The sequence below is a fragment of the Ornithorhynchus anatinus genome, chromosome 4, assembly GCF_004115215.2.
Source record: "Ornithorhynchus anatinus isolate Pmale09 chromosome 4, mOrnAna1.pri.v4, whole genome shotgun sequence".
In the NCBI taxonomy this organism is placed as follows: Eukaryota; Metazoa; Chordata; class Mammalia; order Monotremata; family Ornithorhynchidae; genus Ornithorhynchus; species Ornithorhynchus anatinus.
Genome location: NC_041731.1, coordinates 15701222 through 15724719, shown reverse-complemented (window position 1 = coordinate 15724719; position 23498 = coordinate 15701222). Strand labels below are relative to the sequence as shown.

The window sequence follows — 23498 nt, the reverse complement described above, 5'->3', positions numbered from 1 at the left end:
CTATAACAGAGTTGTTAATAAAAATAATAATAATGGTATTTGTTAAGCACTTACTATGTTCATTCATTCATTCAATAGTATTTATTGAGCGCTTACTATGTGCAGAGCACTGTACTAAGCGCTTGGAATGAACAAGTCGGCATCAGATAGAGACAGTCCCTGCCGTTTGACGGGCTTACAGTCTAATCAGGGGAGACAGACAGACAAGAACAATGGCAATAAATAGAGTCAAGGGGAAGAACATCTCGTAAAAACAATGGCAACTAAATGCCAAGCACTGTTCTAAGCACTGGGGTAGATACATGATAATCAGGTTGTCCCTAATCGGGTTCACAGTCTTCATCCCCATTTTACAGATGAGGTAACTGGGACACAGAGAAGTTAAGTGACTTGCCCCAAGTCACACAGCTGACAAGTGGTGGAGCCAGGGTTAGAACTCACAACCTCGTTAGAACTCAAGCCTGTGCTCCTTCCACTAAACCTTGCTGCTTCTCTATCGGTAGGCATGTTCTCTGCCCGCAGGGAGTTAACAGTCTAGAGGGGGAGACAGACATTAATATAAATAAATTGCCGATATGCACATAAGTGCTGAGGGGCTGACTGAGGATGGGGTGAAAATCCAAGAACAAGGGTGACACATGAGGGAATGAGGAGAGAAAATGACAGCTTTGTTGGGGAAGACTAGGAGATGTGTTTTTAACAAGGTTTTGAAGGTGGGGATATTGACTGACTGTCAGATATGAAGGGGGAGGGAGTTCCTAAATGCTTTATCCAAAGACCTTTGAGCCCTGACTATTATTTGCAGAAAATTGTTGGCTAGAGCCCCTGTCCTAAAACCAGTCCAAGATCATTTGGCAGAAGCCCTGGCCAAAATACTTGAATTATTGCCACTTAGAGGGAGATAGCATCACACTTTCAGCATCAGAATACAAGAAAATAACTTGATTGTATTTTAACTTATGTTTTTTAGGACCATTTGGAATAAGCCAGCCATGGTATTTTCCATTTACTCTGTCCTATTGGCAGAACCTGTGCATTTTGGAAAAGAAACAGCATCCCAGTGAACATTCTGATATATTCTTCCTCAATGGACACTACAGAGAGAAAGGTTCGTGGCTTCTCGTAATGAGATCTCTACTCTTTGGGCTGTCTATACCCTATCCTTCTGCTCTATCCTAGCCATTCAGAGAAGCAGCATGGTTTATTGGCAAGAGCACGGGCTTGGGAGACAGAGGCCATGGGTTTGAATCCCGGCTCCGCCGCTCATCAGCTGGGTAATTTTGAGCAAGTCACTTCACTTCTTTGTGCCTCAGTTATCTCATCTGTAAAATGGGGATTAAGATTGTGAGCCCCATATGGGACAACCTGATGACCTTGTATCTACCCCAGCACTTAGAACAGTGCTTGGCACATAGTAAGCACTTAACAAATACCATCATTATTATTATTATTATTATACAAATTAGGTTTGTTTGGGATTCAATTCCAGTGAAAGGAACCTTCAGCCCCGGGATACTGCTTACACCCTTCACTACAGTTCACTGGTTTCTGGGCACAGTGGGAAAACAGAACAAGATTTATTGAGGTAACAAAGAAGAGAACAGTGGTTTTTATTATAGCATTAGTTAATAACAATGATAATGATGGTATTTGTTAAGTGCTTACTGCATATCAGGCATTGTACTGAGTGCTGGGATGGATACAAGCAAGTCAGGTTGGTTACAGTCCCTGTCCTACATGGGGCTCACAGTGTCATTTCCCATTTTACAGATGAGGAAACTGAGAACCAGAAAAGTGAAGTGATTTGTTCAAGGTCATCCAGCAGACAAGTAGTGGAATAGGGATAGAATCCATGACCTTCTGACTCTCAGGACCTTTTTGTATCCACTACACCATGCTGCTTCTGTTAAGTGTTAAATATGTGTCAAGTACTGGTTTAGATCAAATATAATCAGTTCAGTCACAGCCACTAGCCCACATCGGGCTCACAGCTTAAGCAGGAGGGAGAACCAAATTGAATCCCCATTTAACAGATGAGGAATCTGAGGCACAGAGATGTTAAGTGATTTATCCAAGGTCATACAGCAGGTATTGGTGAGAGCCAGGTTTAGAACCCAGATCCTCTGACTTCCATGCTCTATCCACAAGGCCCCACTCCTCGAGTGGTTCTTGGTATAATGGTTCTAGAAGAAAAAAGATCTGAAGGCAAGGAAGGACAGCTGGGCTCTACGTACTCCACCATCCCAAGACTAGACTAGAAACTTTCCAAAGCCTTGTTTACAGTGTTGGACTCTGTATTTCTAGATTTTTTTTTCCCTAAGTGTTCTGTAGCTCTCTTACTCTTCTACTATGCCTCAGGGTTTCTCTGCATACAGTTCTCTGATAACCTAACTCATTGTCTCTGAGAGCAGCAACAAAACTACATCAGGATGGCAAGACATTTCTATTCTTTGTTCATAGGGTCCTAGAGAAGCAGTGTGACCTAGTGGTCTTGGAGTCAGGGGAGCAGGGTACTAATTCCAGCTCCACCATTGCTTGCTGTGTGACTTTGGACAAGTCATTTAACTTCTCTGTGCCTCTGTGTCCTCTTCTGTTAAATGGAAATTCAATTTGGTTCTCCCTCCTAAGCTGATGGTAGGGAGATTCTATTTGATGCAGTGGAGGGTCTCCTTCTAATTACTGGATGTATGGTCATATCAGACAGCAGTCTCCCTCCAGATCCTTCTCAGTCATTTAGAAGCCTCCAGATTTTCTCTCCAAAAAGATGCTAAATTCCTACTGATTGTGTTGTCACAATCTCATGCTTCCTCCTTTTCTCTATGTGGGGGAAGGGCATCTTTAAGAGACAGCAGCCATGTCCTGGGTTACTCATTGCAGTACATTGCTTTATAGTCAGGTTTCAGAAGCAACATTACATTTAACAGAAAAGTCAGATGTAACAATGTAAACTGCCTAATTATCATTTTTCCTGAGTTGTCAAATCAGGGATATTACCTTTCCAAGGTTCAAATCAGTTTAATTTCCACCTCAGCTGTTCTCAAGAGGGACAGGGCAGGGAATGTAGTTTGTATAGATTCTCCACAGTCACACAAAAGTTTTTTTTATTTTTTTTTGTAGTAACTCTAAAGAGCTCACTATGTGTCAGGCACTGTACTAAGTACTGGGGTTGATGAAGCTAATCAGATAATATACAGTCCATGGCCCACTTGGGGCTCACAGTCTTAATCCCCATTTAACATTCGAGGTAACCGAGGCAAAGAGAAATTAAGGACTAGTCCAAGGTCATGCTGCAGACCAGTGATGGAGCTGGGATTAGAACCTAGGTCTGACTCCCAGGCCCATGCTCTATCCACTAGGCCATGATGATTTTCAAGTTAAATGAAGGTTCAAGTTCACTGAATACCTCATTCATTCATTCATTCATTCATTCATTCATTCATTCATTCATTCATTCGTATTTATTGAGCCCTTAGTATGTGCAAGACACCGTACTAAGCACTTGGAATTTACAATTCGGCAACAGATAGAGACAATTCCTGCCCAACAACAGGCTCACAGTCTAAACGGGGGAGACAGAAAACAAAACAAGTGCAGAAATGAGTCAAGGAAAGGCCTCTTGGAAGAGATAAAATTTTAGTAGGACTCTGATGATATGTTGGTCTGTCAGATATGAAGGAGAGGGAGTTCCAAGCCTAAGGGAGGATGAGAGGAAGGGGATGGTGGAGAGATAGCTGAGATCAAGGTATAAAGAGTAGGTTGGTGTTAGAGATGAAGAGGGTGCAGGATGGGTTGCAGTAGGAGATTGGCAAGGTCAGGTAGGATGGGAAAGCTGATTCTCTGCCTTAAAGCTGATTGTAAGGAGGAGCCCTTGGGGTATGACTATTTCAGGGGTCACATCAATAGTGTCTCTGTAAGTTTTCTTTGGTGAAGGGAGCACCTATAATGGATTAATCTGTGATCCCAAACCTAGAACCTCTTTGATTTGACTCACAGGGAAACTTACCCTGAGTTTAACAAACAGGTTTACATAAAATTCCCTTGAAAATGAGTCCATCACTATTTAACTCTGGTGGTAAATGGTGCTGGTCACTAAAAATAAATGAAGCGAAATGTAAATACCAGAATTGACTTTGCATAATTAATTTATTGGAAACGTATGGCCCTACGTTTAGTAGTCAAATTTTTATTGTGAGTCTTTTGGTGGAGATGCCTTTGGCTATTACATCTCCTCTTTCATTTCCGACCTATAAATCTCTTTTGTTAGTTCATTTTAGCTGCTTCACAAAGCTATAACTCACAAGGAAGGCCATGAAGACCTTGTCAAGAAGGTGAGGCTAGTGAACCTTCAGGAAATATGGTGGTAGATCTCCAGGCTGCTGATACTTCACAATTCACACGTTATTGTTACTTTTCTCCACACAGGCTCAATGACACAAAGTCAGGCGAAAAATATTCGGGAAAGACATACTATAGGAGTTGCACTGACTTCTGTCACAAAGATGTATAACGACAACCGAAAGACGGCAGTTAAAGACCTCACCCTCACATTCTACAGAAATCAAATCACGGCGTTGTTGGGGCCCAATGGGACTGGAAAAACAACCATTATGTATGTCTTTTTAAAAGTTGTGCAACAGTGATAGATTGCTAGATCTTCAATTCTTTAAGATGTTGCTGTACAGCAGGCTCTTTGTGATCCCTTTTTGGGTTAATTATCCTTTCCTGGGCTTTTAATCGAAGAACTGGGGTTCAAACCCAGCCCACTTTAGCAGGCTTGAAGTAGATTGCCTGCTAGGGGTCTGAAATAATCAAAGCTCTTCTTTATATCTCTGAAAACTCCACAAGAGAATGTAATTTTTTTATATTGTCCTGTACAAGGAGAGAAAATTTACTAGGCGGTACTTTCTTTTCCACCAGGACAATTCTTTTTATTCTCTGCAATAAAGAGAACACTTATAATTAGTTGTATAAAATGGATATTATTTGATTTGTTCAGAATTTTAGCAATTTCTTTAGTGATTCCTGTGGTATTCTTTCTATTGAAAGCATTATGGCTCAAATCTAAATGATAAGCCCCATTTTGTTGTGCAGATTCCTAGGCCTGAAGTTTCAGGATGGAGGCTCATTCGTCATTTAATGACGGCATTTGTTAAGCACTTACCATGTGCCTAGCATTGTACAAAATGAGGGGGTTAATACAAGATTCAAGATCATCAGGTTTCCTGACCCAAATGGAATAGAATATTGAATTCTGCTCTTCCTCTATCAGATGGGAGATACCAGTGCTTCGGGAATGAGTTGTTGAATCATGCCTTGGGGGGAGAACCTCTAGCTTTCCCAAGAATCATCAGGGAGTTAAGAACTGGTATGGAATTTCACGAGTGGTGAATAATGTTCAAATGTATCCGTGTGTACCTAAGTATACGTGCGACTGTATTTTTGTTGAAAACTGGGACATCAAAATGGAATATATGTGGGTGTTCTTCATGATTCATTTCCTGGCCCTGTGAATTTATGTTTGTGTCAGATCCATGTTAGCGGGACTCTACCCGCCTACATCCGGTATCATCACCATTAATGGAAAGAACATGCAGACAGATCTTGCAGCTATCAGAAGGGAGATGGGAGTGTGCCTACAGCAGGATGTCCTTTTCGACAACCTCACTGTTCGAGAACACCTGGTCCTCTTTGCTTCACTAAAGGCACCTCTCTGGACCAAGAAAAAATTACATCAGCAAGTCAACAAGTTAGTATCATTTGTTTCTTTTACAAAGAAAGTATAGAAACTGTAAAAGACAAACTTTTAGAATTCTACTCTGAAAATATTTCTAAGGGCTCCCATCAACATAATTTAGTCCAGGAGGAGAGCTAGAAATGAGTACAGAGCAAGCAATATTGATGTAGTTATGCATCTGTTTTTATGCACATGTAGGATTAATATATATGTGACCATATGAGTTTGAAAACTGAGACATCAGAATACTATACCTCATCTGTGCCTTCTCTTCCTTCTTTCCTGCTCTGTGAGAATAGGGGCAAAGAGGAATCAATCAATCGATCGATCATACTTGTTAAGCACTTATTGTGTGCAGAGCAGTATACCCAGAGTTAGGGAGAGTACAGTATAACAGAGTGAACCCAGGCCCCTGTAAGAGACCCCTCCAGGAGCCACAATCCCCCATCCCAACATCTCAGCACAGCATCCCACAAAATGAGACCACAAAACAATACTGTTTATTGGAGGCAGGAGTATTGGAGCATGGTCATCCACATCTGGTTCTCTAGACCCACAGAGAAGAGTCGGGTGGGGTTCAGTTTCTCCCAATCCGCCTTCATATCACACCTGCCACCTTATTTCTGCCCAGGATACCGGGATCACTATCCCCAACATCATTTCCTGGAGATGTAGAGGGCAATTCTGAGACATATCTCAATATTTTTGGATGTTTCCTGACTGAGCTTTTATGCAGTTCTTACAAGAGGTCTCTGTCAGTTCAGCTGACATAACGTCTGTGCTTAAAAAACTCCCCTGATCTGATGGTTCAGGGCGGCAAAGGACTCCTCCTATCCTCTTGTCTCTCTGAGTTTGCTGCTTTCTGTCATTCCAAGACATTTCTCTTTTGCTCTTTTGCACTTATGGTTTCCACCTGCTCCTTGGATCAAATCATGTCACTCTTGTCCAATCCAATGATCCTTAGAAATAGTCAATCAGTAGTATTTAAATTAAACCCCCACTTTGAAGAGAATACTGTAATGATAATAATGATGATAATTGTGGTATTTGTTAAGCACTTACTGTGTCCCAGGCACTGTACTAAGTGCTGGGGTGGATACAAGCAAATCGGATTGGACACAGTTTCTATCCCACATGGGGCTCACAGTTTCAATCCCCATTTTACAGATGAGATAACTGAGGCACCGGTTATCTGAACAACCTGCTCACCTTGTAGTATCCTAGCATTTAGAACAGTGCTTGGCACGTAGTGAGTGCTAAACAAATACCATAATTATTATTTTTACCAAACACTTGGGAAAGTACAATATCATAAAGTTGTTAGACATGCTCCCTTTCCACAAGGAGTTTTCTGCCTACAAGGATGAGGCAGGCCTTAAAATAAATTATAGGAAGGGAAAATAATAGAGTATAAGATATAAAGATATTTACATAGTCCCATGGAGCTGGGGGGAGTATTAAGGGGCTTAAGGGGTACATAACCAAATACATAGTAGATGGGGAGGGGAGGGTGGATAGAAGGAATGAGAAAGATTACTGGATTATTGGAGATTATATTTACCAAAACAAATTCATGTTTCATGGATTACAGATCTGTGCTTTCTTCTGTTTTCAGAGCCCTCAAAGAGTTAGAGTTAACCCAACATCAGCACAAACCAACCAGAGCACTCTCTGGGGGGATGAAAAGAAAACTCTCAATTGGCATTTCTCTCATTGGAAACTCGAAGATCATCGTACTGGATGAGCCTACCAGTGGGGTGGATCCCTGCTCACGCCGGGGCATATGGGATATTCTACTGAGACATCGCAAGGGTAGAAATGAGATCCATTCTGCCTTTCCCTAATAATGTTTTGCGATAGAGAGCTCCTCGATAGTCACACTTTCAGGAGATTATTTGTGTCAAGTGGAACAAGGAGATGATTTAATGTTTTGATTTAGGTTTCTGAGAATTTATACTAGAAATTCAGTTGGAATACTTTGGTAGAAAATTGGATTTTCATTAGAGCATCCATTTTACATATGATTTATTTTTTCTTTAAGTCAGTGCAATTTAACCAAGTTCCCAGGATTCAGAGAGAGTGTCTTGTGTGGGCCTTGTGAAACGTTAATGTTCGACTCTCTCCTCCACACACTCCCACTTTAAACCTATATACACCTCTTCCTTCCTCCATGCAGAGACGATGCACATGTTCCCCAGGAGTTGAGAAAATGTTAAACTTTTTTTTATTTACAGGGTAATTTGAAAAAAGCATATCCTAGAATAGTTCTAAATAGTCATTACAGTTTGTAACAATAATCCAGTTAAATTAGCCATCGGATGGGTGGAGAAAGGTTTCCGTATGCTTGTTTACCATATGGATAAGGTAAAAAAAAAATTGAGGTGTTTGCTAAGCATTTATCATGCGCCTGTTGTAGGACCTCAGTTTTCTGATTTGTAAAATGGGGATTCAGTACCGCTTCTTCCTCCCCCTTTGACTGTGAGTCCCATTTGGGACAGGACCAAATGCCAATTGGTATTATTAGCATGATTACTGTATTATTATGATGATCATGTCTACCAAATATATTGGACTAACCCCATTGCTTAATACAGTGCTCTGCACAGTAAATAATAAATATTATTACCATTATGTGCGAAACACTGTACTAACAGTTGGAGTAGATACAATACATTCAGATCAGAAACAATCCTTGTCCCACATAGTTTTAGGGGAAAGAAAAAAGAGTTAATTTGGCAGGAATTTTACAGCTGCGGGAGCTCAGGAAGATAGAAGTTGTGACTTGCCCAAAGTCACACTGCAGGAAACCTGGACCGTGAGCCCCATGTGGGACAGGGACTGTGAACAACAAGACTATCTTGTATCTTCCTCAGGGTTTAGACCAGTGTTCAGTACGTAGTAAGAGGATAACGAGTACAATTACTATTTTAATACTGGATTAATATTACCTTTACCTTGACTCTGGAATCCCTGAAGTTCCAAGTTCAGTATTGAAAACCAAAAGAGTGACATTTCTTTGATAGCTGTTGGCTCAAATTTAGTATTGTCTTCAATGGCAAAGTGCATAGGATCAGAACCTGTGGGAAGTTTGTGCCAATAAGCTGGGTCCTAAGGGTGATGATCCTGATGATGTAACGCTGCCTGTCTCATCAGTGCTTGGGTCAGTGCTTGGCACATAGTAAGTGCTTAAAAATACCATTATTATTTGCTCTGAGATGCAGGCCGGACACTCATCTTCACCACCCATCATCTCGATGAGGCAGAGGTGCTCAGTGACCGAATTGCCATTCTCCAAAATGGGAGGCTTCGCTGCTGTGATTCTCCCTCGTCCTTGAAGGAAACCTATGGCCACGGACTCAGTCTGACACTCACAAAACAAGTAAGAGGCAGGATTGCCTGACCACTGTTCGAGTCACCATATTTACCTCCTACACGCATTCCCTCTAGCTTCTTTGAACTTCCTTATAGTCTGAAATTAGAAAAGCTATGAGCTGAATGATAGATTGCTGCAGGGCTAGCCTTCTGACCTGAATCTTGAGCTCTCTGGTTACCTAAGGACACCCGAGTGGGATGTGGAATCCACTCTGATCTGTCAGTTCTAATCTCGGCTCCGCCTTGTGCCTGCTGTGTGTTCTTAGGCAAGTCACTAAATTTTGCTGGGCCTCGGTTTCTTCAACCATAAATGGGGATTCAATACTTGTTCTCTCTTCTACTTAGATTGTGAGCCCCATGTGGGACAGGGACTATGTCCAACTTGGTCATCTTGTAACTATCCCAGTTCTCAGTGCGGTGTTCAGCCTATAGGAAGCACTTAATACAACAACTGCTATTATTATTATTACAATCATCATTATCATTATTCCTATTGTGGAATATGTCGCCGTCATGTTTCACTTAAGTTCTTCTGAGGAATGCATTGTCAAAAGGAATTCCTTTTCTTATGTAACTTTTCCATTTACTAAAACTCTTATTGTGACATTGATTTACCATTTGAAGAAACAAGAGCTCTTTCTACCTAGCATATGAATACTACTTTTCTCTCTTCTACTTGGGATACTAGTTTTAAAACTGTTCTCTTACTAGCGAAGACAACATTTATCTGGTGCTACATTTGCTGGTTTGGATCTGAATCTTTCTCATCTCTTTTTCTGACCCCCACCCCTCTTCCACCCCCCCCCTCCCCACCAGCCATCCATGTTGGAGATCCATGACGCTCAGCATGTGGCTCGCATCACGTCTCTGATACAGATCTACATTCCACAAGCATTGCTCAAAGAAAATAGCAGAAGTGAATTGATGTATGCAATTCCAAAAGATGCCGATCAGACTTGCTTTAAAGGGCTATTTCAGACTCTGGATCAAAACCTACATCATCTGCACGTAACGGGTTATGGGATTTCAGACACCACCTTAGAAGAGGTATTGGGTATTTTTCACCTTTCTGGGACTCTGGCCAGGGTAAAGATGAGCAATATGTTTTTGTCCTTTCTTTGTTCCTTATTTGCTGTCTCGGCTAGCATATATCTGATGGGTTTCTGGTGTGACAGATAGGGACCAAAGGCAAGTTGGAGGATGTGTAGGCATCCACAAAGGACCAAGTGCTATCAAACCACTTTTATAAAACCAGTTTTGCTGCCAATTTATTTTAGCATACCATACCCAAAAGGAAGGGACTTAGTTTAATTCCCCAGGTATTTCTACACCTGTAAAGTGCATTCTATTCAAAAGCCCTGGTGAATACAGTGCATTCTACACAGATACAGAGAATCTTTTGACACAGTCATTATCACCAGTCATCATTATCACAATTCTTATCATTCTTAATTTTTCTATATTTCCTAAGGGACTCCTGTGTGCCAAGCACTCTACTAAGGACTGGGGAAAGGTCAAAAGGGTATCATAGTTCCAAAGGCATGTAAGGAAAGTAATCAATAAAGCAAAATCAATAAATTTGCAATAAAAACAATAGGGCCATGGCAAATTACAGTTAGGGGAGGGCTATTTGGGGGTTCCTCGTTCATTCAATAAATTGTATTTATTGAGCGCTTACTGTGTGCAGAGCACTGTACTAATCACTTAGTACTGTACTAAGTGCTTAATGGCTTTGGCTGGGGCAGCCTCCCACAGTCTCCTCAGGGTTTTCTGCCACAACCATATCCTCTGTTTCTCCCAGGTAATGACAATCACAGGAAGGAGCTGCTCATTTGTCCCTGAATATAATCATGATAATATTAATCATAATAATTGTGGTAGTCATTAAGCACTTATTATATACCAAGCACTCTGCCGTGATCCCCATGTGTGACAGGGATTGTGTCCAAACTGGATGGCTTGTATTTACCCTAGTGCTTAGCACAATGCTTGGCACATAGTGAGTGCTTAACATATATCGTTTAAAAAAAAGATACAAGATGATCACACCAGGCACAGTCCCTGTCCCACATGGGGATTACAGTCTAAAGGAGGGAGAACAGATATTTTACTCCCATTTTACAGATAAGGAAACTGAAGCAGAGAGAAGGCAAATGACATACCCAAGGTCACAAGGCAAGCAAGTGGCAGAGCTGGGATTAGAACCCAAGTAATGATGATAATAATTGTGGTATTTGTTAAGTGCTTACTGTGTGCCAGGCACTGTACTAAGTGCTGGGGTGGATACAAGCAAATCGGGTTGGACACAGTCTCTGTCCCACATGCTGCTCCCAGTCTTAATCCGCATTTCACAGATGCAGAAACTGAGGCCCAGAGAAGTGAAGTGACTTGCCCAAGGTCACAAAGCAGACAAGTGACAGGCAGCCGGAATTAGAACCCACAACCTTTTGACTCCCAGGCCCGTGCTCTATCCCCAGGTCTTCTGACTCCGAGGCCTGTGCTCTTTCCACTAGACTATGCTGCTTCTCCTTTGTCACCGAGGGAAGCTGTAGGAAATCCCTTTTTATTTTGACATTTCCTTTTGTTAGAATCAATCTGTATACTGCGATGGATGCCAAAGTTCCACTAGTGCTTCCTAACTGAAAATTGGAGCTCTCTATCTTATTTGGGAACCCAAGACCTTCACTGATTTTGTACTGACAGGTTAGTGGACAATCCTGAGAAGCAGCATGGCCTAATGGATGGAGCACAGGCCTGGAAGTCAGAAGGATCTGGGTTCATTCATTCATTCATTCCATAGTATTTATTGAGGGCAGAGCACTGAACTAAGCACTTGGAAAGTACAATTCAGCAATAAAGAGAGACAATCCCTGCCCACACTGGGTTTACAGTCTAGAAGGGGGGAGACAGACATCAAAACAAGTAAACTAATCCCAGCTCAGTCACTTGCCTGCTATGTGATTTTGGTCAAGACACTTAACTCCTCTCTGCCACAGTTACCTCATCTGTAAAATGGGGATTAAGACTGTGAACTTCATGTGGGACAGGGATCGCGTGCAACCCAATTTGCTTGTATCTACCCCAGCGCTTCAAACAGTACCTGGCACATAGTAAGCACTAAACAAATACAATAATTATTATTATCATTATCATCTATTGAAGTATTTGAACTGCCCCAGTTGACATTACATCTGAACCTAGTTCTCCCCTCAGGCTCTGTCAAAAGATGTTTATTAATTTGAATTTCAGACAAGCTGTAGGTTTGAATCTATCATATCTTCAAAAATGAAAGACATGGCTTACATAAACTGAAGTTATGGAGAAGCCAAATTTCTAATTTCATTTTAGTCCTGAAAAGAATGTATGTAGTTATCTATGTGCAGCCCCAGAATCACAGGTATCCTTGCCCATGTAAACTAGCGGAGAGGTCTCTGGGCAAATTGATGTCCTCAACCTCCTTTCTAAATGTGGGTTGCAGAATATAAGAGTTATTATTAATGATTATTATTACATTTTCAAAGTGCTTACTATGTGTCAAACACTGTTCTAAGCTCTGGGGTAGATACAAGTTCATCAGGTTGGACATGTTCCTGTCCCACATGGGACTTACAGTCTAAGTCATTCCATAAACGTGTGGAGAATGCAGTGGCTCAAATCCCTTATATGGTTAAGATACCTGTTGGATCAAAGGATTCTCTGTATCTGTGTAGCATGCACTGTATTCACCAATGCTTTTGAATAGAATACACTTTGTGGTGTAGAAATGCCTGGGGAATTGAGCCAAGCCCCTTCCTCTTGGGTACGGTATGCTAAAATAATGGATTGGTAGCAAATCTGGATTTATAGAAGTGGCTTGGTAGAAAATGAAATATGCTAATTGAACTCCAGGTGTCAAAACCAGCTTTGCCAGACACTAGTTCTCGCTGTTTACTGATGTGTGGATAACAAGTTCAGATTTGAGCCAGAACAACTTGTAATTTGTAGAGCTGGCAACTATCAGATGTCATAAATGTTTTGCTCCCAGAGTGGTTAGATTGCCATTTCCTGAAACATTTTCAATCCATAGGGCCACGGGTAAGATAGCCTCAGGCTCGAGCCACAGTGAGAAGAGAAGCACGAGAAAAGCAAAATGTGTGGGCTGGGTTGTAGGAATCATGTCCACTAATTCTATTGCATTCTCCCATCTACTTAGTCCAGGGTCAGTGCTTGCACAGAATAAACGCTCAATAAACACTACTGACTGAGTGATTGAGATTTCTTTAAGTGAAAATTAGTCAACTTTTTTTTGAAAGGGAGGGCCCAACGGAATGCGCATATTCATCAGAGACATCTCAGAATCACTTTCACTTGTTTTGACTTTGTCTTGAGAGGCCCTTGTTCATTCATATTAAAGAACCAACTTTTCGAACAAAATGTTTACCTAAAAGTTAAATTCCGCTTTGGCAAATTGCATTCTGCCCTTTGCATTTTATTCCCAGCAGGTCAGTCAGACTGTAATTAGTTTTAAAGGCCAACCCTCAAACAATTTCATGTTTCACGTGGTGCTGAGAGAATTTTTTCTGTCTTTAAAGAGAGCAGAGAAAATTGATCCTATTATTTTTGGCACAATCAATCAGATATTCAGCGATTAGTAGCAACAAAGTCAAACATAGTAGACCAAATAGGAAATTTGCTACTTTATGTAAAAAGAGTGGTATTTCCCGTAGATTCCTGCTGATGGGAATCAGTAGAATAAAGCTGTAATTATCAGTATGCAACCTTCTGGCCAAGGCTCCTGAGGGCTCTCTAATATAGTGATAATAGTTGTTGTCTTATGCTGTCCAGTCATGTCTGACCCATAGCGATGCCATGGACACATCTCTCCCAGAACAACCCACCTTCATCTGCAGTCGTTCTGGAAGTGCATCCACAAAGTAATTCTTGGTAAAAATACAGAAGTGATTTACCACTGTCTCCTTCCACGTACTAAACCTGAGTCTCCACCCTTAACTCTCTCCCATGCTGCTGCTGCCCAGCACTGGTGAGTTTTGACTTGGAGCGGATTGTCTTCCACTCATTAGCCACTGCCCAAGATAGGGAATGGCATGGGTATGCCTCTGCTTGACTCTCCCTCCCATAGTCGAGACTGGTAAAGGACTGGAAACTATCCAGGTGCGACCCTGAGAGATGAGTAATATCCTGGCTAGACTACTGTGGCAGCCTTCTCTCTGATCTCCCTTCCTCCTCTCTCACCCTGCTCCAGTCTATTCTTCACTCCGCTGCCCGGCTCATCTTCCTGCAGAAACGTTCTGGGCATGTCACTCCCATTCTTAAAAACCTCCAGTGGTTGCCTATCGACCTCCGCTCAAAACAAAAACTCCTCACTCTAGGCTTCAAGGCTCTCCATCACCTTGCCCCTTCCTACCTCTCCTCCCTTCTCTCTTTCTACTGCCCACCCCGCACGCTCCGCTCCTCTGCCACCCACCTCCTCACCGTCCCTCGGTCTTGCCTATCCCGCCGTCGACCCCTGGGCCACGTCCTCCCGCGGTCCCGGAATGCCCTCCCTCCTCACCTCCGACAATCTAATTCTCTTCCCCTCTTCAAATCCCTACTTAAAGCTCACCTCCTCCAAGAGGCCTTCCCAGACTGAGCTCCCCCCTTTTTTCTCTCTGCTCCCTCTACCCCCCCTTCACCTCTCCGCAGCTAAACCCTCTTCTCCCCCCTTTCCCTCTCCTCCTCCCCCCTCCCGTCCCACCCCCTCAGCACTGTACTCGTCCGCTCAACTGTATATATCTTCACCACCCTATTTATTTTGTTTAATGAGATGTACATCACCCTGATTCTATTTATTTGCCATTGTTTTTACGAGATGTTCTTCCCCTTGACTCTATTTATTGCCATTGTTCTTGTCTGCCTGTCTCCCCCGATTAGACTGTAAGCCTGTCAAAGGACAGGGACTGTCTCTATCTGTTGCCGATTTGTACATTCCAAGCGCTTAGTACAGTGCTCTGCACATAATAAGGGCTCAATAAATACTATTGAATGAATGAATGAATGAGTGATAATAGTACTAGTATTTATTAAGTGCTTACTGTGTGCCAGAAGAATATATTTTGTGACTTGAGAAAAAGTCACTTAATGAGTCATTTTTAGTTTGGTTTGTCTCATGTAAGAAAATAAAAAACATATACAATTAGGGAATGTCAATGCAGCTGAATATTAATTATCAAGATAATTTATCAGGGTCTGTTTCAGCCCAGTTTGCTCACTGTAGAACAACTATGAGTCATCTCACTCTGCTACAGGAAAGTCATTCTGGCATGAGGAAATATTTTATCACAAAGAAGAAGAAGCTTTCAGAATTTTGAAAGCATCGTGGCCTAGTGAAAAGAGCACAGACCAGAGAGCCAGCGGGCCTGGTTTCCAACCCCGGCTCCGCCACTTGGATTCTGGGTGACCTTGGACAAGTCTTTTCACTTCCCTATATTTTCCCATTTACAAAATAGGGATTCAATACCTGTTCTCCCTCCTACTTAAACTCTGAACCCCATCAATCAATCAATTTTACTTATTGACCATTTACTGTATGCAAAGTACTATACTGAGCACTTGGAAGAGAAAGTGTAATAGAGTAGGTAGACACATTCCCTGCCCACAAGGAACTTAAAGTCTAGAGGAGGAGACAGGCTGAAATATAAACATATCAATTTTAGGTGTGTAAATGTTCATAAGTACTTTGGTGCTAAGGATAGGGTGAATGAAGGGCTCAAATCCAAGTACAAGGACAGTGCAGAAAGAAGTGGAAGAAGAGGAATAAGGGCTTAAATGGGGAAGGCCTCAATAATAATGATAATTGTGGTATTTGTTAAGTGCTTACTATGTGTTACTTACTGTTTAAAGCGCTGGGGAAGATACAAAATCATGTCAGTCCCTGTTCCAAACTGGGCTCAAGGTCTAAGTAGGAAGGAGAACAGATACTGAATCCCCACTTTATAGATGAGGAAACTGAGGCATAGGGGAGTTACGTGACTTGCTCAGGGTCACACAGCAGACGCATGGTGGAGCCTGGATGAGAAACGAGGTCCTCTGACTTCCAGGCCCATGCTCTTTCCACTAGACCATGCTGTACCTCGAATTTGGGAGGAGATGTGCTTTTAATAAAGATTTGAAGGCAGAGAGAGTGATTGTCTGTTGAATGTGAAGAAGGTAGTTACAGGCCAGGGGCAGGACATGAGTGAGGGGTCCCTGGCGAGATAGACAAGGTTGAGGTACAGTGAGTAGGTTGGCATTGGAGGAGCGAGTATGTGAATTGGATTGTAGTAGGAAATCAGAGAGATAAGGTAGCAGGGGACAAGATAATTGAATGCTTTAAAGCCAGTGGTAAAGAATGTAGGAATTTCTGTTTGATGAGGAAGTGAATGGATAACTAGTGGAGATTCTTGAAGAATGGGTGAACACCGACTGAAGGGGTTCGTAGAAAAATGAACTGGGTAGCAGAGTGAAGTGCGGACTAAAGTGGAGAGAGACAGGAGGCGGGAAGTCAGCAAGGAAGCTCGTGAAATGATCAAGGAGGAATAGGTTAAGTGCTTGGATTAGCATGGTAGCAATTTTGATGGAAAGGGAAGGTAAGGATGGAGTGTTTGGCACATAGTGTTTAACAGATACTGTGATCATGAAAATGTGGGCTTGCAAAACTTGCTCTAACTTCTAAAGAAAAAGACTCCTGCTAAAGACAACCTTAGCTCCCCAGACTAAGCTCCTTGCGGGCAGAGATCTTGCCTACCAAGCGTAGGGTAGAGAACAGGCCTGGGAGTCGGCAGGTTCCAATTCTGGCCCCGCCACCTGTCTTCTGTGTGGCCTTGGGCAAGTCATTTCACTTCTCTGTGCCTCAGTTCCCTCATTTGTAAAATGAGGATTAAGACTGTGAGCCCCATGTGGGACAGGGAATATTTCCAACCTAATTTGCATCCACCCCAGTGCTTAGTACAGTGCCAGAAGCATAGTAAGTACTTAACAAATACCACAGTTTTATTGTTATTATTACTGTATTGTGTAATTGTACAATTCCCTGAATGCAATGTGTTCAGCAAATACCACTGATTGAATGGCACAGACCATCAAATTAACATTTGCACTTTTAGGGGATTATGTTACTGGACAGTGCCTTTTTAAACCCAGATATAAAAATCAATGGTATTTGAGTGCTTATTATGTGCAGAGCATTGTAGCTTGGAAAAGTAAAACAGACTTGGTAGACATGTTTCTTGCCCACAGGGAGTTTACAGGCTACAGGAAGAGACAGACATCGAAATAAATTTCAGAAAGGGGAAATGGGCAGAGGGTAAGGATGTGTACATACGTGCTGTGAGGTTGAGTGAGGTGAATATCAGATGAAAAGATAGCAATAGTACATGACACAGTTCTGTGATGGTGAGTGCTATCAATACATTGATGATATTAAAATAGCATAACTCTTTACTCCTTCAGGTTGTTTCAAATGGACAGGAATTACATAAGGTAAAGTAAATAGGGTATTTTAGAGTGTGTATCTTTTTTTCTGAAGAGACAAGGATACAGGTGCTCTAAGGAATATATAACTATTGAATGTAAAATTGTTTGAACATTTATTAACAATACAAATTAGCATTATTTTTCTTATCAAAAATTATTTCAGGCTACATGGTGGAAATAGACCATTCATGGATTAAGCCTATTAGTCATATGTTCCATACTCAATGACCTTTTGACTTGAGGAAGCTTCAGTGAATTTCTTTGAATTACAACATCTTTGATTTATTCTAATGCATAAGGATTTTATATTTATTTTTGAGTTGAAAGGAAATGAAGTACTCAGGGAGGAGGAGGATGAAACATTTAATATGAATTAAATGGACAAACCTATGCTTATAGATATTAATAAAACTTTATTAGAAAAAATAAGATCTAGATACCATTTGTTTACTAGTGAGTGGTAATCTAAACTGTCCCTTATTAGTAAGTGTCACCTTCACACTAGCTAATCTCTGTGAATAACCTTCCCAATCCTGCTTTATATATATTATGATGTGGTGAAGGCACACGAGAAGCAGCGTGGCTCAGTGGAAAGAGCACGGGCTTTGGAGTCAGAGGTCATCGGTTCGAATCCCGACTCTGCCACTTGTCAGCTGTGTAACTGTGGGCAAGTCACTTAACTTCTCTATGCCTCAATTACCTCTTCTGTAAAATAGGGATTAAGACTGTGAGCCCCACGTGGGACAACCTGATTCCCCTGTGTCTACTCCAGCACTTAGAACAGTGCTCTGCATATAGTAAGTGCTTAACAAATGCCAACATTATTATTATTATTATTATTATTATTATTATTATTATCATCCAATGTTGATCCCCAAATGAGACTTTGTCTTAACAATTTCTGGTTTTTCTTTTTTAAAATCACTTCTCCTCTAGAAAGCTTCCCATCTAATCTCTCATCTCCTGACCTATTTCCACCACTGATGCCACTATAGCTCTTCTGCATCACCTAAGCATAAGAGTCGCCATCTCCTAAGCATTTGGTTTTTCACTCTGCCTTTCCTCTTCCCCGTCCCATCCACCCTGAGCAGCTTTGTACATACCTTTAAACTCTGTTACTTCTCCTTACCTGAAATTTCTTTTACCATTTGTCTTCCTTCCAGACTCACTGAAGGCAGGGATCGTGGCTATTAACTATTGCGCTCTCCCAAGTGCTTAATAGAGTTATCTATACAGAGCAAGTACTCAGTAAATACTTTTGATTGATTCACCCAAAGAATCTGTTCAGACCTGGTCTAAAAATGCTCATTCCAATTCAAAATGCTAAGAGTTGAACATTTTCAAATTCCCAACAAGAAATCAAAACTGCCACGATAAACTTCCATTTTTCTGCATTTGACAGTGGGAAAAATATGAATCCTTTCATAAAATATCCTTAGAAAAAGCTACTGTTAATATGGTAGTTTGTATTTTGTATGAGCCTCGAAATTATAAAACTAGGAGATGTCACCTATTTGCAGACTCTAAGCATTTCTTTTAAACCAACTTTTTAATAGCCTAAGGTATTTCTTTAGCATTGTTTGAACAGTCAATCTATGGGAGGTAATAAATGGAGTTAATTTTGATCAGAGGATTTCTGTGTTTTGAGTACTGTAGGACTATCAGAACCATTGTAATTTCTCAGGGGAAACTGGCAGTGACATCTCAGCAATTTATGTAATTTAGGTTGTGATGGCAATATTCAGAGGGTTGACGAGTAGAGATTGTGGGAATAGAAAGGACAAATAGCAGGATGACTGGAATATTGATGCCCAAATAACTGAACTATCCTTACTATATCCTCTTAAAAAGGTATTTTTGAAGCTTCTGCAAGATCCAGAGACTATACTGCCTATTCCCATGCCTGTGGACTTGGATCCCCTCTTCAAGAACGGCATTGGACAGTCCTATAGCAACAGTAAGTACTACATTTGCACGTTCATCTCTGAAAGTGCAGCTATTACATTTGATCCCTGCAGTGCATAAAAATGAAAACTGTCTGCCCTGAAATAAATAGACGAAATACAAGTAAAACAGCACTTTAATTTTCCCTGATGAACGAAATACCTAGATTCGCATTTGGATTGTGCTACTGGGAAGACCAGGAACTAAGAGTAATCTTTTTTAAATTCTCTGTAATTTTAACACCCCTTCCATTCCTTGGACAAGAGACCCGGAAAATTAATTCAGCTAAGGTACAGCTAAGAAAGTTGATGTGGGAGGAACCAGTAGAGTGAGTTGGGGACTATCAATCCAATCAATTAATCAGTGGTATTTGTTGAATAATATGGGAAGAGAATTGATAAAGTGAGGTGAGAGCCTTGAAGTTGACACTGAGGAGTTTTTTGTTGGATGTGGAGAGGTGGAGGAAGCCAGGGGAAGCTTGAGAGGAGAGATGTGGGCCAATTAATGCTTCAAAGTTATGACCTATGTGACAGTGTGAAGTATAAATGGGAGTGGGAAGAAGTTGGGAGTTGGGAAACCAGTGAAGAAGCTAATGCAATAGTCTAACCTTGGTAAGAACATATCTCCTTCCAAGGTGGGAGCAGTTGGAGTGGAGAAATCAGGAGAACCAGTAGGATTTGTCAGTAGATTGATTGCGAGAAGAGGAAAGAAAGCACCTAGTCAAGAATGATACTAAGATCGTGTGTTCCTTGGACAGAATTCAGATTCTTTGAACTGACTTTAGCTGATAAGGATGGAATTAGAATGGATATACTAATTGGCTTCAGCCCATTTGGGCAGTGAAAATGTCAAGAAAAACTTGAAGTTTGTTCAATTTAGGGGATTACCTGGATTTAACTGCCATTAAAAAAAATAACGGTTCCAGGATAGAGATTGAATTAAATCACCTAAAACCTTAAAATAGTCATACCTCACATACGCTGAGTTTTCCAATGATACCTAAAAAAGTTGCATTCATGTTCTTCCATCTTCTCTTTGACCTGGAGACTGTCTGACCCTGTAAATGAGCTATGTTTGAAGAAAAAAGTGTCACAGTATTTTCTACTACTTTCATCAGGTACCCAACCTACATTACCCTTTTTAACTAAAATATTAAAGTTATTAAAGTTTTCCCAGGACCTGGCTTTGTGAAAGAATTTGCTTTTAACAATGTCCTTCTAATTGCTCTGAATCACTGTCTTCATTTCCCAGAGTCCTGAACCTATATTTGTTCCTGCAAATCTACCTTTCCTTTTCCCACAGCCTGGAGTAACATATTTTGTGGGTGAAGCAGTGTCCCCAGTGGATTTTGAAGCCCATTCCTCATCATCTCCCTTATATAGTGCCCCTTCCAGACCTACATATTAGATCTCCTTGGATGTGCTCACCTGGATGACTTTTTCCTTGAGGCTATACCTGAGGTGGGATGGAGCAGGAGGTCACTAGAATTGAGGAGTCACAGCTGGAGGGTCATCAGGAACAACTCCTATAGATACTAAAGTCCTCATGGATCAGTATAGAGATGGAGAGAGAAGGAAGGTGAGAAAGGAAGTCAAAATAATTCAGAAAATTAGAGGTGGTGCCCGAAGTGTGGTAGATGATGACAACTATTATGTTATTTACTTGTGACAGTACCCACTTTTCTCAGAAATTTTGCTACATTAAAAAGATGGATCATCGCAGAAGTGACCATGCTTCTCTCCTCCCTCTCTCCTGCTCCTGTGCATTTCATTCTTGAGTTGACCACTTTTGGGCATCTGTGTCTGTCTTTTCTCTTTAGTCTCTGTCACTTTGTGACTCTGTGTTTTCCCCTTTCCCTTCTCTGAGATCTAACACCTTCTAGGTTTCTGGCCTGGGGTCTTTATGGAAGGATGCAGTTGGGGCAAAAAGTCTTTAAAGGTCATAAAAGAATAAGTTTAACAAAAAGGAGGAGGAAAAAAGGAGAGAGAAGGAAGGACTTGGGTTCTAATCTCAGATCTGTCACCTGTCACTCAGTCAGTCATATTTATTGAGTGATTACTGTGTGCAGAGCACTGTAATAAGCGCTTGGGAGAGCACAATGTAACAATAAACACATTCTCTGCCTACAGCAAGCTTATAGTCTAGAGTAGAAAACGGACATTAATATAAATAGATTGCAGATATGTACATAAGTGCTGTGGGGCTAGGAGGGGGGATGATGATGATGGTATTTGTTAAACGCTTTCCATGTGTCAAGCACTGTTCTAAGTGTTGGGATGGGAGCAAGTCAGGGTGACACAGAAGAGAGTGGGAGAAAAGGAAAGGAGGGTTTAGTCAGGGAAGGACTCTTGGTGGCAATATGCCTTCAATAAGGCATGTGTCTGCTGTTTAACCTTGGGCACGTCACTTCACTTCCCTGTGCCTCAGTTATCTCATCTATAAAATGGGGATTAAGACTGTGAGTTCCTCATGGGACATGGTCTGTGTCAACCCTGACTAACTGGTATCTACTCCAGAGCTTCGTACAGAGCCTAGCACATAGTAAGTACTTAAGAAATGCCATTTTAAAAAAAGGAAGAGTAAGGGAAGACAGCAGTCAGTCTAAGTGCACTCAGTGAATTAATTTACTGTCCTTGCTGTGCTCTTACCATAAATGACATCAGAAATTGTTCTTTCCTGCTATGTGGAATTATCTAAAGAGCAACAAACTCTTCTCAGTGGCTTTTACTATACGACCTAAACCTAATATTTCCTGCCAATGAACAAGGATCCATTTGGAAGCAATAAGAGCAGTCAGAGGAATCATAGCAATCAGTAAGTGTTTATGGTGAGCAAACCACTAAGTGAATGCTGAGATACTGTAATAAGCGCTTGGGAGAGTACAATGTAACAATAAACAGATACATTCCCTGCCCTGCCAAGTGTTTATAGTGAGCAAACCACTGCATTAAACACCAGGTAGAACTCCATGGGCTTTATTTCAGGCACAACACTGAGATCTCAAGCCGCTTAGCAAAGAAATGACGAAGAGAGTGATTCCGAAGGAAAGCCTAATAAGTGGTTCAGAGCCCCATGCGGCACTGCTTTCCCCCATCCCACCCCAGCAGGGAGTGCTGCTCTGACACCTCATTTATTAAAAAAAAAAAAGTAAAATAAATGAAGGACATTTTCATCAGTCAAAACAAGTCTATCAAATTAATTTAACACTAATTCAAATTTTTGTGTTTGAAGGGACTTAAATTATGATTAAAATGTTAATGAATTAAATTCCATTTAATACTCCCTTTTAGGTAAAAATCTTCATTTTATTCCTATAATGAATGCTATATTCTCAAATATATTGTTTTAGCATTAACATTTTCTGTTGACCAGTTCTCTTAAGGTTGCACTTGCTAAAACTAACATTTTTCAATTTGACACAGTTGATGGTCAAAAGGGGATATTTCAAGCAAAGACCGTTGCTGGCGTCTCATTATTTTTTACTTTCCCAGCAATTCTGTCACCAACATGGCCTTATCCTCCTTTTAGAGGTTTTTTAGAGGGGTTAAATATATTTTATTCCTTTGAAGAATGGGACATCAACATACAGCTGTCCAGAAGTGAGTGACCGACATGGCTAGTTGGAGCCTTTATGAGAGGCATCCATCAGTTTATTAAAAAAATGAGTGTTCCATATTCTAAATTTAGTTTACTTTATTAAAGGCAATGAAAATATGGTGAAGATGAAAAAATAAGTTGTAATAAAAACTAATGTACTGTGAAATTGAGTGATGTTTGTAAATCAAGAAGGTCCTCAGAAAAAGGTTTACAGCATTTTAAATGAACGTTATAAAATATTGGCATGAAAGACATGGTGTTTTATCCACCATGTAAATCACAAGTCATATAAACGGAAGATAAAATAATTCCATTTGGAAAATCATTCAAAGCCCTATTGAAAAATAGGTCATTGATTACA

The 23498-nt window shown here is 41.0% G+C and overlaps 1 protein-coding gene across 1 annotated transcript in view; it reads left to right on the top strand.

The window, feature by feature from the left end:
• Nucleotides 1-23498, top strand: part of ABCA13 (ATP binding cassette subfamily A member 13) — a 247710-nt gene that overhangs the window by 111105 nt on the left and 113107 nt on the right. Inside the window, exons 38-43 of the mRNA XM_039911957.1 lie at nt 971-1108; nt 4423-4609; nt 5528-5746; nt 7350-7546; nt 8956-9113; nt 9923-10153. Of these exons, the coding sequence (XP_039767891.1) occupies nt 971-1108; nt 4423-4609; nt 5528-5746; nt 7350-7546; nt 8956-9113; nt 9923-10153 (1130 nt within the window). The remainder of the gene's footprint in view (nt 1-970; nt 1109-4422; nt 4610-5527; nt 5747-7349; nt 7547-8955; nt 9114-9922; nt 10154-23498) is intronic.